The 12,378-nt window shown below is 51.6% G+C and overlaps 1 protein-coding gene across 11 annotated transcripts in view; it reads right to left on the bottom strand.

The window, feature by feature from the left end:
* The window catches only part of BCORL1 (BCL6 corepressor like 1), a 60,884-nt gene that overhangs the window by 29,574 nt on the left and 18,932 nt on the right, over positions 1-12,378 (bottom strand). For 8 of the 11 annotated variants that reach the window (XM_082377731.1, XM_082377730.1, XM_082377732.1 and 5 more), the window contains 3 exons: positions 11,001-11,130; positions 6,268-6,355; positions 2,717-5,989 (listed from right to left, as the gene is read on the bottom strand). In XM_082377731.1, the coding sequence (XP_082233857.1) occupies positions 2,717-5,989; positions 6,268-6,355; positions 11,001-11,086 (3,447 nt within the window). In that variant the 5' untranslated portion in view covers positions 11,087-11,130. Of the gene's footprint in view, positions 1-2,716; positions 5,990-6,267; positions 6,356-7,789; positions 7,947-11,000; positions 11,131-12,378 lie in introns of all 11 variants that reach the window. The other 3 variants (XM_082377737.1, XM_082377729.1, XM_082377738.1) reach the window with 3 other exon arrangements.

Below are 12,378 nucleotides of genomic sequence, written 5' to 3'. Positions count from 1 at the left end.
ACGGACATTTACTAAATCATTACAGGCAGTTGCCAAGGGCTGCTTCAAGGCTCCTGATGCTGTGACTTTATTCTCTGCCCTCTGCATCTGTCAGTGGGCCCAGTGAACTGTTCATCTAATATAGGAAGGGGCAGTGCCTGCCTGTCAGCGAGTCACCTGCAAGACATAAGCTCCATGAGGGTCTATCCTATTTGTAATACTAATGATATCAACAGCAGCCACTAACACTTTCTGAGCACTTACTATGTGGCAGGCACTGTTCTAAGCATTTACACATATCACTTCATTTTATCTTTTTTTAACAATAGCTTTGTTGACATATAATTTACTGAGATATATCATACACTGATTTATGTTTATTATTCAACTGTTTTTAATACAACCACGGAAATGTGCAAGGATCATCACTATCTAGTTCTAGAACTTTTTCATCACCCCAAATAGAAACCCTGTACCCATTAAGCCGTCACTCTCCAATTCCTCATCCCCGCCAGCCTTAGGCAACTACTAATCTACTTTCTGTCTCTATCAATTTGCCCATTCTGGACATTTCACATCATCATTTCATTTAATCTTTACACAGCCCTATGAGTAGGTACTATCACTGTCTCATTGTATAGATGAGGAAACCGAGGGCGAGAGAGATGAAGTAACTTGACTGATATCACACAGCTAGGAAGAAGCAGAACCAGGACTCACACTCAGGCGCTGTGCCTGGCTCCAGAGAGCATACTCCTCACCAAAATGCTGTACTGCCCTCCTGAAGATGTATTCCCACTGCCTGGCAAGGCCTGGCACATAGTAGACGCTCAACAAACACTTGCTAAATGGTCAGTGAAACAGCTATACATAAGCAGAGTGGAAGACAGTGTGGCATAGCTCAAGATGAACATGAACTTTATCTTTCTTTTTTTCTTTTAATTTTTTTAAATTGGGGTATAGTTGTTTTAGAATGTGAACTTCAGAACCAATGAGACTGGAGCTTGAGTTCCACTTCTGTCATTTAGTAGCTGTGTAACTTTGGGTAACAACTTACTCATTTTCTTATCTGTGAATTGGGTGTAGTGTTCACCTCATAGGGTTATTTGAAGGATTAAGTTAGATAACATATGTAGAAAGCACTTGGTATATAGTAGGAATTCAACAAACGGTAACAACTCTAACGACATGAGCTATTATTATTACCACCAAGAGCAGATTGCAGTTACCTGAGCAAATGCTAGACATATGCTCTACTGTGTAATGACCTATGTTCCTACTTGGCATGTCTCTGCCGTACTGAGGTGGTCATGGGGTCACTGAGAAAAACCCACCCAAACTCTACTCCCAGGGTTCTTAACCTGGAGTCCATGGGTGGGCTTTGGGGAGCGGGTTGGGTCCATGAGCCCCTTGAAATTATGGGCAAAATTCTGAGGCCATGTTTCAGGGAGCAGGGTTCACAGCTCTCATCAGCTCCCCAAAGTGCTCTATGGTCCAAAAAAGACTAAGAGCTTCTGCCACAAACAAATTCACAGTGCTCTGGCTAGAGATCTATTCAACATCCAATTTGAAGGCTTGTTAACATAACCTCAAATTGCTCCATATTTTGAATAAGCCCTATCCTCAACTGCTTCAAGAATCTCCTTGATCACTAGTGGCCTTCAGATCCTCTTTGGAGGAACACTGGATTCAGGCCAAGTCCTCTTAGCCCGCCTTTTGGCCTAGAACCCTGCCATCATCCTTAGCCTATTAAGAACCCAGACCCAGATGCCCATCTGCCTTGGACACCAAATTCCCAATGGGCTGAAACCCACAGCTGCGACCCCAAGCATTAGGGGGATAGGAAACTGGTGGATTTGCCCAGAAGCTGAATTGGCTCAAGCCCCACAAAACTCCAAGCAAATCCTGAGCAGGCTTACCCCGGTGGTGCAGAGAACAACCTTGTCAAAGGCCCCTTGCCTCCCTGGACCCTAAGCTCTCAAGGCCAGCAGTCATCTTAGAAAAGGAAAAGGAAGAATGGCCATGCAAGGAAGGGCCTGTTATTAATTGATTTCCCTCCCCGTATCGTACGGTATTCTTCCACTTTCCAACCTCATCTGGGACAATGGCTTTCCTAGCCTCAGGGACCGAATCATTTCCCACATCTACAAAATAGAAGCCCACCCCTCCCCACGCTAAAACACCATATATGGAGAATGTTACTTGGTAAGGGTCATGATTCACTTTACACAAGCCTTCCAATCAGCTCAGTTCACAGAGCTACTCAAGAACACTGCACGAGGGCTTCCCTGATGGCACAGTGGTTAAGAATCTGCCTGCCAATGCAGGGCACACGGGTTCGAGCCCTGGTCCGGGAAGATCCCACATGCCGCGGAGCAACTAAGCCCGTGCGCCACAACTACTGAGCCTGCGCTCTAGAGCTCGCGAGCCACAACTACTGAAGCCCACGTGCCACAACTACTGAAGCCCACGCACCTAGAGCCTGTGCTTCACAACAAGAGAAGCCCCCGCAATGAGAAGCCTGCGCACTGCGACGAAGAGTAGCCCCCGCTTGCTGCAACTAGAGAAAGCCCACGCACAGCAACGAAGACCCAATGGAGCCATAACTAAATAAATAAATAGATAGATAGATAAATAAATAAATAAAATTAAAGAACGCTGCACGAGGTTGACGTCTGCAGGACAAAGCAGACCCCTGGTGTCTCGGCCCGGCCCTCAACCTCAGCCCAGCACTCACCTTGGGTCCATGGGAACTCCGGACCATAACCTTGGCTTGTGGCTGCTGCTCCTCACCATCCTTCTCTTTGCCACACTTCATTTTCTTGGGCGGCAGAGATTCGGTCACCCCATCGGTCACCACCGAGTCTGGCTGCCACTTGTTCTTGCAAGGAAAGACACCTACACTTTCCTGTTTCACTCGAGCCTGCCCGGCCTTACTCCGCACTTCAGCTTGGCCCCTCTGGGTAGCTGCTGGGAGGCCATCGGCCCGGAAGCAGGTGGCTAAATTGAAGACCACATCACCATCCACCTTCTCCATTTTCACCCGCCCCAGGTCCACCTGGCTTCCGAGCTGTGAAAGGTCTGTGCTGGAGGCCCTCTTGCCGCTCGGTACCACGTCCAAGATGAGTTCCTTGGGGTGGCTGTCATGAGGTAGCAAAGGCAGCTCGGGCATCTTGTGCAGGTTCTGGGGGGTGGCCAGGACCAGCTCATGGGACATATAGGTGGCCAGCACTTGGTTCTTAGGCTTCGTGTCTCCTGCCAGCTTCAGGCCGCAAGCCCCCTGGGGGCCTTCCAGCTTAGGAGTGCTGTCGGGGCAGAGGTGGCTCTCTGATTCCTCAGGCCCCTGATTCACTCTCAGGTCCCCACTGCTAGGCTGCACAGACAGTGCCAGGGTCCCTGTCTGAGGGCTGAGCGTCAGGAGGACAGGGTTCACTTGTTCCTCGTAAGGCTTGGCAGCAATCCGGCAAGTTTTGTTCTTTGTGCCCGTGTCCTGCTCTGGAGCAAAGGGGCCCCCGGGCCGTGGCTGCCCCTCGGGAAGTCCATGCACAGCCTCACCAGGGCCAAGGGACGGCACACCAGAAAACTCAGAAACGACGCTGGTGGGCCTGATGGGCACCCCCTGGCTGGGGGTCAGCTGCCCGGCACTAGAAATGCCGATGGAAAGCAGAGACGCCTGGTGGTATGGTGACCAGCCAACAGGCAGGACCTGGGTGCTGGTGGGTTTCCCGTTGACTGAACACCGTGGGTAAATATTTGCTGGCCCCGTGGGCTTCCAGAGGGAGAGCTCCTTGGTTTGGCAGCCCGGCAGCCCAGGGGCGATGCGGGCTGGGGTGTAACGCTTGACTGTGCTTGGCTGTCCCTCAGTCCCAGCCTGGCTGCCCTTCTTGCCACAGGGGGCACCAGTGCTCTTGGGCTCTCCTTGATCGATGATGGAGATGGGCTCCTGCTTGGGGAGATGGCGGGGGTCTCGGCTGAGGCCCAGGTTGGGGTCTTTGTTCAGCAGGAGGGATGCAGGCACTGGGTTGGCCACTCCCACGTAGGTGCCGGGAATGGTGCTGATCAGCGCAGTGGAGTTCTTCACCCAGGTGCTTGGGTCCCCGTTCCTCACGATCTCAGGAAAGATGACGAAGGGCGAGGAAGTGGAGCCCAGGCATGAGGTGACATTGCTGCCGGCAGCCTGGGTTGTGCGCTGGGACCTAGACAGGACCGTGGAGAGGAGGGCCTTGCTGCTGGTGTGCACGGGGGTCAACACGGGCATGGGAGGCGTCTTGCGTTGGTTCGGCAACGGGAGCTTCTGCCGGTTGGACTTGGAGGAGAGGTCCAGGGGCATCTCGCTGCACTCGGACGGAGAGGCCATCTCTCGCTCCAGCTGTGGAGGTGACTTGAGGGGAGAGAAAGTGACGGAAGTCCCTTCTGTTTGTTGCTCGTTGCCACCTGGCATCTTGGCAGGATGCGGTGGGGCTGAGCTCACGCTGGGGGCTGGCAGCAGAGGCTGTGGTGGTGGAAGCACCTTGGCAGAAGCAGTGGAGAGGGAAGTATCTGCCAAAGGCCCGGGGACCCCATCGGGTGCCGGCTGGGTGCTGGTGCTGCTGGACGGGGAAGCGCAGGGGAGCCTGTTCACCTCCAGAGACACCAGCTTGGACTCCGAAGTCAGAGGCCGGGCCACAGAAAATGCGTATGGGTAAGACCGCAGCTCTGGGGAGGCCAGCACCCCAGGGAGACACCTGTCCTGCAGGTAGGATGGCAGGACAGGGAGTGTAAGGGTGGAGGAGACTCCCAGGGTGGTTGGCAGTGTGGCCACGCTGAGTGGCTGCCCACAGCTTGGAGGCGGGATATAGACCAGTGGCTGGCTCGGGGTCAGCACTGTCCCTGGCTGAAAGGACAGGGGGACTTTTTGCATAGCTGGTGCCTGAGCTGCAGGAAAACACACTCGACTCAAACTAAAGGACGCCGGGATGGGTGCAGAGGTGGGAATGGCAGTGGGCGTGGCAGCCGGCATGGGCGTGGGGGCTGGAGTGAAGATTGGGGCTGGGGTGGGTGCAGGCACCGGCGTGGGAGCAAAGGCAGGGATGAGGGTGGGGGTAGAAGGCGGGCCAGAGGACGGGGTCGGGGTGGGCATCGGCACCGACGGAGGGGCGGGAGCTGCCGGAGGCGTGGACGCCGGCATCGGAGCCAGAACTGGAGTGGGGACAGGTGCGAGGACCAGGGTCGGAGCCGAAGGGGGCACGGGAGCCTGGATCAGAGCCAAGGGAGGAGCTGAAACTGGGACTGAGATGGGGGTAGGGGCCGGAGCCGACAGGGGGACGGGGCCCGACGGGGGAGCAGAAGCTGGCACGGGCACCAAGACTGAGGCCGAAACCGAAAGAGGGCTCGAATCGGAGATGAGTGTGGGCACTGATGGTGGCGCTGGAGCCAGAGCCGGGACTGGTGCTAAGGGAGGGGAAGGGGCCGGAACTGAAGTGGCAACCTGGACGGGAACGAGCCCGGAATGGGGCACTGGGGCGGGGATGGAGAGGGGGACCTGGAATGGATCTGGAACAGATGGGGGGACAGAGGCTGAACTGGGAGCCGGGGGGCAGATGGGGGCTGGCAGCGGACTGAAGTTAGTGGTAACCAGAGGCAAGGTGCCCTCCACGGGGACGCCAGTTCCTAGAGTTGCCAAAATGAAAGTATTCTTCTCCCCGACACCCTGCCGAGAGTCCAAAGCCTTCGCCCCAGCTGGCGAGCAGTCCACCTGTTTGCTCATTTGGGTGCTGAGGGGCGTCCAGGAGCAGTCTGCCGTGCCGTTGCTGGCCTCCAGGCCGTCGGAAGTGGGAAGCTTGAGCCCCTCTCCCGGGCTGCTCAGTGACACCAAGGGGCCCCCTGCCTCTGCCACATTCCCAGCATAGTCCATTTTCGGCTGGGCGTCGTCAGGCCTGTCTTCTGACTTGTGCCCAAGTTTTTCTGTTGCACTGCCATCTGGGTCTGCCCCCCGGGCATTGCTGCCACTTCCAACTGCCGTGAGCTCCACCTGCAACGACAGAGCAGCGTGCCCATCTTAGCGAGCTCTCTGTAGATCGTGCAAGTGTCCCGAGGCCCAGGAGAGGTGACTGCTGGTCCTCTTTGCAACTCGACCAACCAGGCAGAAGCAAAGAGAAGCTGGCCAATTTCTGTCTCACATACAGCAACTCCTGGGAAACACCCTGTCCTTTCCTGGCCCCCTTCTTGGGATGGCAGGCTGGGCACGTTGCCTGAGCAGTTCAGCTCTACCCGTTGGCAGGTGGCATGTGGTTCTGCATGGCCCCTTACCTTGGAAAAACTGCTGACACAAAACTCCTGAGATCCAAAGCGCTGGCAGTCACCTGTCGTGGACTCCTCATCAGAAAGAGGTGCTCTTCTAGCATGGGAGACACAACCAGAAAAGGGACATGAGGCCTAGTCTTCAGGCCACCACCACCTTCCCCAGAACGCCCCCCCTGCCTGCCTGGGTTCCCATAAAACCCTCCTGTCTCGCTTCCTTTGGTGGCTTGGGGGAAATCACAAGGAACTAGGGGTAGGGGAGGTCCAGGCTGCAAACCGGAGCCTCCGTGCCCAGCTTTTCAAGTTCCTGCAAAGGAGCCTGATCTGACTAGACTCCCCTCTTTGGGCTGTGTATTCTAGGGCTCTCACCAGGAGTGTGGAGGACCCCAGCACCTTTGCCTTGTCCCTAGAGCTTATCCATCAAGGTGACCGTCCAGGAGGTACTGGGCATGGCCAGAAGGGGAGAGGTAATTCACAGAAGATCCCAAAAGCATGAAAACTGCTTTCCTCGTAAATATGATCTTATTTTAAGTCTACAAGGAAAGCTGGCTACAGGTACCATAAGGGTAACCCTTTCCTAAAACAAATAACCACCTCCATTGTGGTTCATGTTCTAAATCCAAATCATCACCTAGTCACCTGATGAGCTTGGCTAGAGCAGATACACGTTTATTAGCGCACATAATGATACTGATTTGAGGCAGGTCACTGAGCATCAAGGGGCATTTCAAGGGCACGACTTCTTTCCCTCTAGGGTATCTCTTCCCCTTTTCTAGGGTACCAGAGAGCTCAAGCCAGCACCCTCCCTCCTACCTTTCTGCTCTTGCTTGCATCCTATCCCCTGCCAGCTCCCCTACTCTCCGCTTGGCCTCCCAGCACCACTGCATTTTCTCCCATCGCAAAGGGAAGGAAGCCTTCAAAGCTACAGACCCCGAATTCAAGTTGGTATATTGCAGAGGGAAATGCTCAAGGCCAGAGAGTTGGTTCCCAAAGGAGGAAAACTCAACTGTACCCTCACCTCCTCAAAATGTCTTCTCTAAAATTTGGGCAAGAATCTTAGGAAATGGTATATCCTGACCAAAAAAAAAAAAAAAAAAAAGGTCAGACTGGGAGGGTGAAGTTGAAGAGAAAACAAACACCCACTGGAAGTTTGGTATTTTGAGTTATAGCAAGAACGTGCCACTGCTGCCCTAGGGAAGACACCAGTGGGGCAGGAGCCATGGTGTGAGTGGCCAAGTGGAAAGCTGAGGTGCAAGAATAAAGCTCCAGAAGAAGCCCTGAGATGTGGTTCCTAGGGTGCAAAGCACAGGAATGCTCTGTGCACCTCTGGGGAGCTAGACTGCCTTGGGGTTTGCCCCCCTTCTTCAGAGCCTCGCCCTGAGCTCTGCAACAGCCAGGGAAGAAGCCAGCACCTGCCTCACCAGCCATCCCAACCAAAGGGCAGTCAGGGCGCCCACAACCAACCCCCACAAGAACTAACTCCTTCCCTCCCACTGGAACAGGGCACCATTGACGGACCCCAAAATTGTACCTGGGGCAAGAGAAGCAAAAAAGGCAAGGGGATCACCGCGGGCCTCTCCCCATCTTTTCAGGGCTCCAGAAGGGACTAACCGGGGGGAAAGGCTTGTTCCCTTTAAAAGGCATCTAGGCTGGCAGAAGTGGGAGGGTTCCACTGCTGGCAATGACTGCTGGTGACAAACAGAAATGATCGTAAGGAGAGAGGCGGGCTGGAGATGCAGTCGGGGTCTCAAGGAAGGGGAGGAAGGGGAGCCTGAGGGAAAGGGAAAACATACTTCGACATCAACCCCTGAGAGCCCAGAAAAGCAAGACCAATACCCAGCCTTAGGCCAGGCCAGGGATGGTTTTGTGGGGAGGATGGTGACGAGGAAAAAGGAGCGGCAGGGAACCCCCCCTTCACCAACCCCACATGAGGGACCGCAGAGGGGAGACACTATTTCCATTTCCCCCGTCCTCACCATACACAGGGGGAGTTCAGCTGCATATTTGGTCCTCCTTGCTCAGCTCCCACCCTGCATAAAGTCACCTTGAAAGTAGAAACCCTGCCTTCGAAGGCAGCCACCAGAGAACGGCAGAGCCACCGGCCCAGAGACTCTGGAGGTGGCAGCGGCCAACAGCAGTCCTGGCTACTCCAGCCATACCCACACCTGAGTGCCAGCCCCCAAGGCTCTGGGAAAATGTCCTGCGGCCACGTTTCAAACCCTCTGAGGAGAGAGGTGTGTAAAGCCAAGCAAACGTTAAATTGCTCCATTGAGAGAAGAACCTGGGACAAAGACAGCTTGCAGGGCAGGGGTGCATGGGGAGAGGAGGGTCAAATGGGCAAGATTAGGAGGGTGTGGGTGGCAGGGAGAAGGGAGCAGGGGTCAAAGCAGGCTTCAGTCAGGCCTGAAAATCAATCCCACCTTTTCTTCCCAACAGAGATGACCCTGGGCCATTATACTCAAGGCTTTGTTGAACCTAAACCAGAAACAGCCATAACCTTTCAGGGCTGTTTCCCTAATTATTAAGGGCTAGCACCACTGTCAAACCAGACCTTTTTCAGTTCCTGTTGGGCCCTAACTACATGGCACACATCTCGCTTAGATCCCAGCCCCGGCAGACTTCCCATAGCACCCCAAGACTGCCTTCATTCCAGCCAAGGTCTCCCGCAAACACACCATGTGAGAAATACCAGCCCTCACCTGAAACTCCTACTCATCCCCCAAGCCCCGGCACAAAGGTCACTGCCTCTGGGAAGCCTTCCCTTATTCCCCCAGGAAGTTTTTCATTCTGGCCTGTAGACTCCCACGGGACCTGTACATGCCACTCGACAGCACTTACCACCAATATCCCATGACTACTGGTTTGCTCTGATTGAGTTTAATAAATGTTTGGTGAATGATGGCATGAATGGGTACAAGAAAGGAAGCAGCAAGCAAGCAAACAGAGGGATTTAGCTGGAGGCTTGTCTAGAGTCGGCCACCTGAGGCCAGCATAAAGCCCCTGTCCCCAGTTTCTACAGTCCTCAGCTACATCTGATGGCACTGGGCAGGCTTCTCAAACATAACTTCAAGAGTTAACCCCCAGATGCAGCTTTACACCCGAAATGTCGAAGTTCTACAGGTGGTCAAGGGCTAAGGAAGATGGTTTTTAAATAAGGTGAGATCACATTTTGGAAATCAGCTATAGCATGGCCTGGGCTGTAGTGGGAAGGTGACAGCAATGGGTAGATGAGATCAGAAGTGACAACACTTAAAAAAGGTCATCTTAACCACTTGGCATATTTGGTAGTCTAACATCCCAAGAAAAGTCCATAAGGAGGGAAAATCAGGTTCGGGCCCACTTCCTGGTCCTTTTTCAGAGGGGATTTAGAATAGACAGTAAACTAAGGTAACTTGTTCATTGATTTTTTGAAGGCTCTAGTCCAGATCTCTACATCAAAGCCTCAACTACTTATAACTAGTTGCCAATGAATACTCACGCAAATCAATACCAGCGCTCTGCCTTCCCCAGATCATCTCTTAGTTATTATCTAAGGACATACCTCATATGCAAAGGAAAATACCTTTCTCGTGCAGATCTGCGAAGAATTTTGTCTTATTTTCCTTGATCTTGATTTTTATATTCTAAAATTAAATTCCTTTTAAGTCCATCTCTAACTTGTTCCTTAGTATAGACAGCATTAAACCATCAGGAGCTAATGGCTTTAAAAAAATAATAAAAAGGTCTATTCTCCTAACCTGAACCTCACACAAGTACATACTTCTCCAGTTAAGAACAGAAGAAGAAAATAGATACACACAAAGACGTCCATTCCTTTTCCCTTCAATATTACCAACACTCCCCCACATGCACACACACCCATGCACACACTTCCAAGATTTCCCCAAGGAAATGCCAGATCTTGAATCCCAGGGAAAGCCATACCGTTCTGTGTTCTAGGTGACTGATTTGATGTATTTGGATTTCAACAGTCGATATATTGAAACCAGCAAGCATGGGGGAGCCATACCTTCTCTAAAAATGGGAGAGGCATTGCAACCATCACACACAGCTCTTTGGCCAAGGGTTATGAAAATCAAATGTAGAATCTGAAGGCCATTTTGAGTGCTCTTCATACGGGGCATGATCAGGAAATGGAACAGCCTGGTCAACCCAGTATTTTGGTGAACAGAAAACTGAAAACACACGCAGATCAGGCAAGCATCACCAACTCTCAATTTCATACAAAAACTACGTTAAGCAGTTTGATCCTCCTTTGATACTTCATAAGGATCTCACTGCGAATCATCATTAGCTCGTGAGGCAGGAAAGTGCTGATCACCAGAATACCCACTAACAGTTTCCAGTATAAAGCTGAATAACAAAATCGCCTTTCTTCCAGGCTTAGATCGAGGACCAAAAATATCTTACACGTATCCTTGAGCACAGAACATGGATGCAGCAAATAAAACTTGCAATTGCCTGAGCTTCCCTTTAATCCACAGTCTGACAGTTCTTAATGAGTAGACAAATACTAGTTGGCAAAAGGTCATCTGTTGGCCTCCTCACTTTCATCTGAACAGGGACGGCATGGCAGAGCAGGCCACTCACACAGCCCCAGCCCCAGCCCATCTCAGGAAAATTAGAAACAACCAGCAGCCCCCTCCCCAAGGTCCCCCCTCAGGCGCTGCTGCAGCTACCTCGCCAGGGAGCAGGCACCGCTCACTGGAAGCCGGCGACGGCCACCTTCCCAGCCTCCTCACCTCTCCTCGTTGATGCCACACATGCGAATCCGGTCAGAACTGGTCCAGTTGTGCACGCTGCTGTAGAGCGGTGCTGTAGAGATCATGACAGCCACTCACCACCAGCTAGGACCTGCTGTGGCCACTCCCCCTGGGGAAAAAGAACTCCCAAAAATCAAAACTTGTAACATGGACAGCTGCTTTAACCACCTTTTATGCGGAAACATTTAAATAAATAAAGGTAATTAGAGCACCAAAATGTTAAAGCAGTCTCTCTCACAAGCCAGCCTGCTATGGAAAATTAAGGTCCAAATGGGGATGAGGGAGCACCAGCTTTCCAGGAATCCATAGGTTTCAGGATGGAGACGAGGATGCTGTTAATCACCTAGAGTGATTTTTAAATTATCTGAAAGAGAGATATGCATGAGTGTTCGAGGAAATTCAATCTATTTCAGACAAGTGAGATGCCAGTATATTGTTCTACACACATTTAGTCTAACCAACTACAATTAGGGGGTCATTCCCATATATGAACAGGGCATCGAAAGACTACTGGGGAATCTTTTTCTTGTCAACTCTCCAATCCATGAGTACTGAAGTATTTGAGTGACATAACCAATTTAAGCTCTCCAGAGGAAGCACATGCTTTCTTTATAAGCCCTTCAAAAATACTCATTCTAATTTCAAGTTAGGAGTTATACAGATATAATGCATATACCTAACCTGGTTTAAATTGCCCTTCAGATCAGATGCCATACTCCTTGCGCTCTGACCACAAACAGAAAACAATGCTCCAGCAAGAACCGCACATGTCTGCCCTTGTCCCTTCCTATCGGTCTGTCATCCCCATGACCTACCGCCCCCTTCACCAGCCAATGTCGGGTTCTCGCTGTTGACAACCACTGCACAGCCAATTCACCTTCCAGAGAAAATGAGGCATCAAGAGAAAGAGGTTTATCCAATGAGCTTGTCTTGAGACCCTCAAACTCAAATTAACTCATTAGCTAAAAGCCTTATTCATCAAAGCTCAACTGAACAAAAACCCTACAGTGATCAGAATTTTATGCTGTTCTCCACTTTCCAAAGAAGTAAACCACAGTAAAATACAGTCACCTCAGGAATTTGTTTCATTTATCCTTTATACAATTTTCAGAGATCATTCATATTCAACACAACATCACTTACTCATTCAACAAATATGTATTGAGCACCTACTATGTGCTGGCACTGTCCTAGGTACTGGGGATTCAACAATTAACAAAAAAGACCAGAAATCTCTGCCTTCATGGAGTTTATATTCTAGTGGGATGAGATGGACAATAAACACGTTAAATGAGTCTGTGTTACAGTATGTTAGAAGGTGGTATAACACAGGCTAAGGGGCAAGGGCGATGGTGGG

The sequence above is a fragment of the Balaenoptera borealis genome, assembly GCF_965194805.1.
Source record: "Balaenoptera borealis genome assembly, chromosome: X".
NCBI lineage: Eukaryota > Metazoa > Chordata > Mammalia > Artiodactyla > Balaenopteridae > Balaenoptera > Balaenoptera borealis.
The sequence above is the reverse complement of the archived record's forward strand: the minus strand, read 5'-3'. Positions and strand labels throughout refer to the sequence as shown.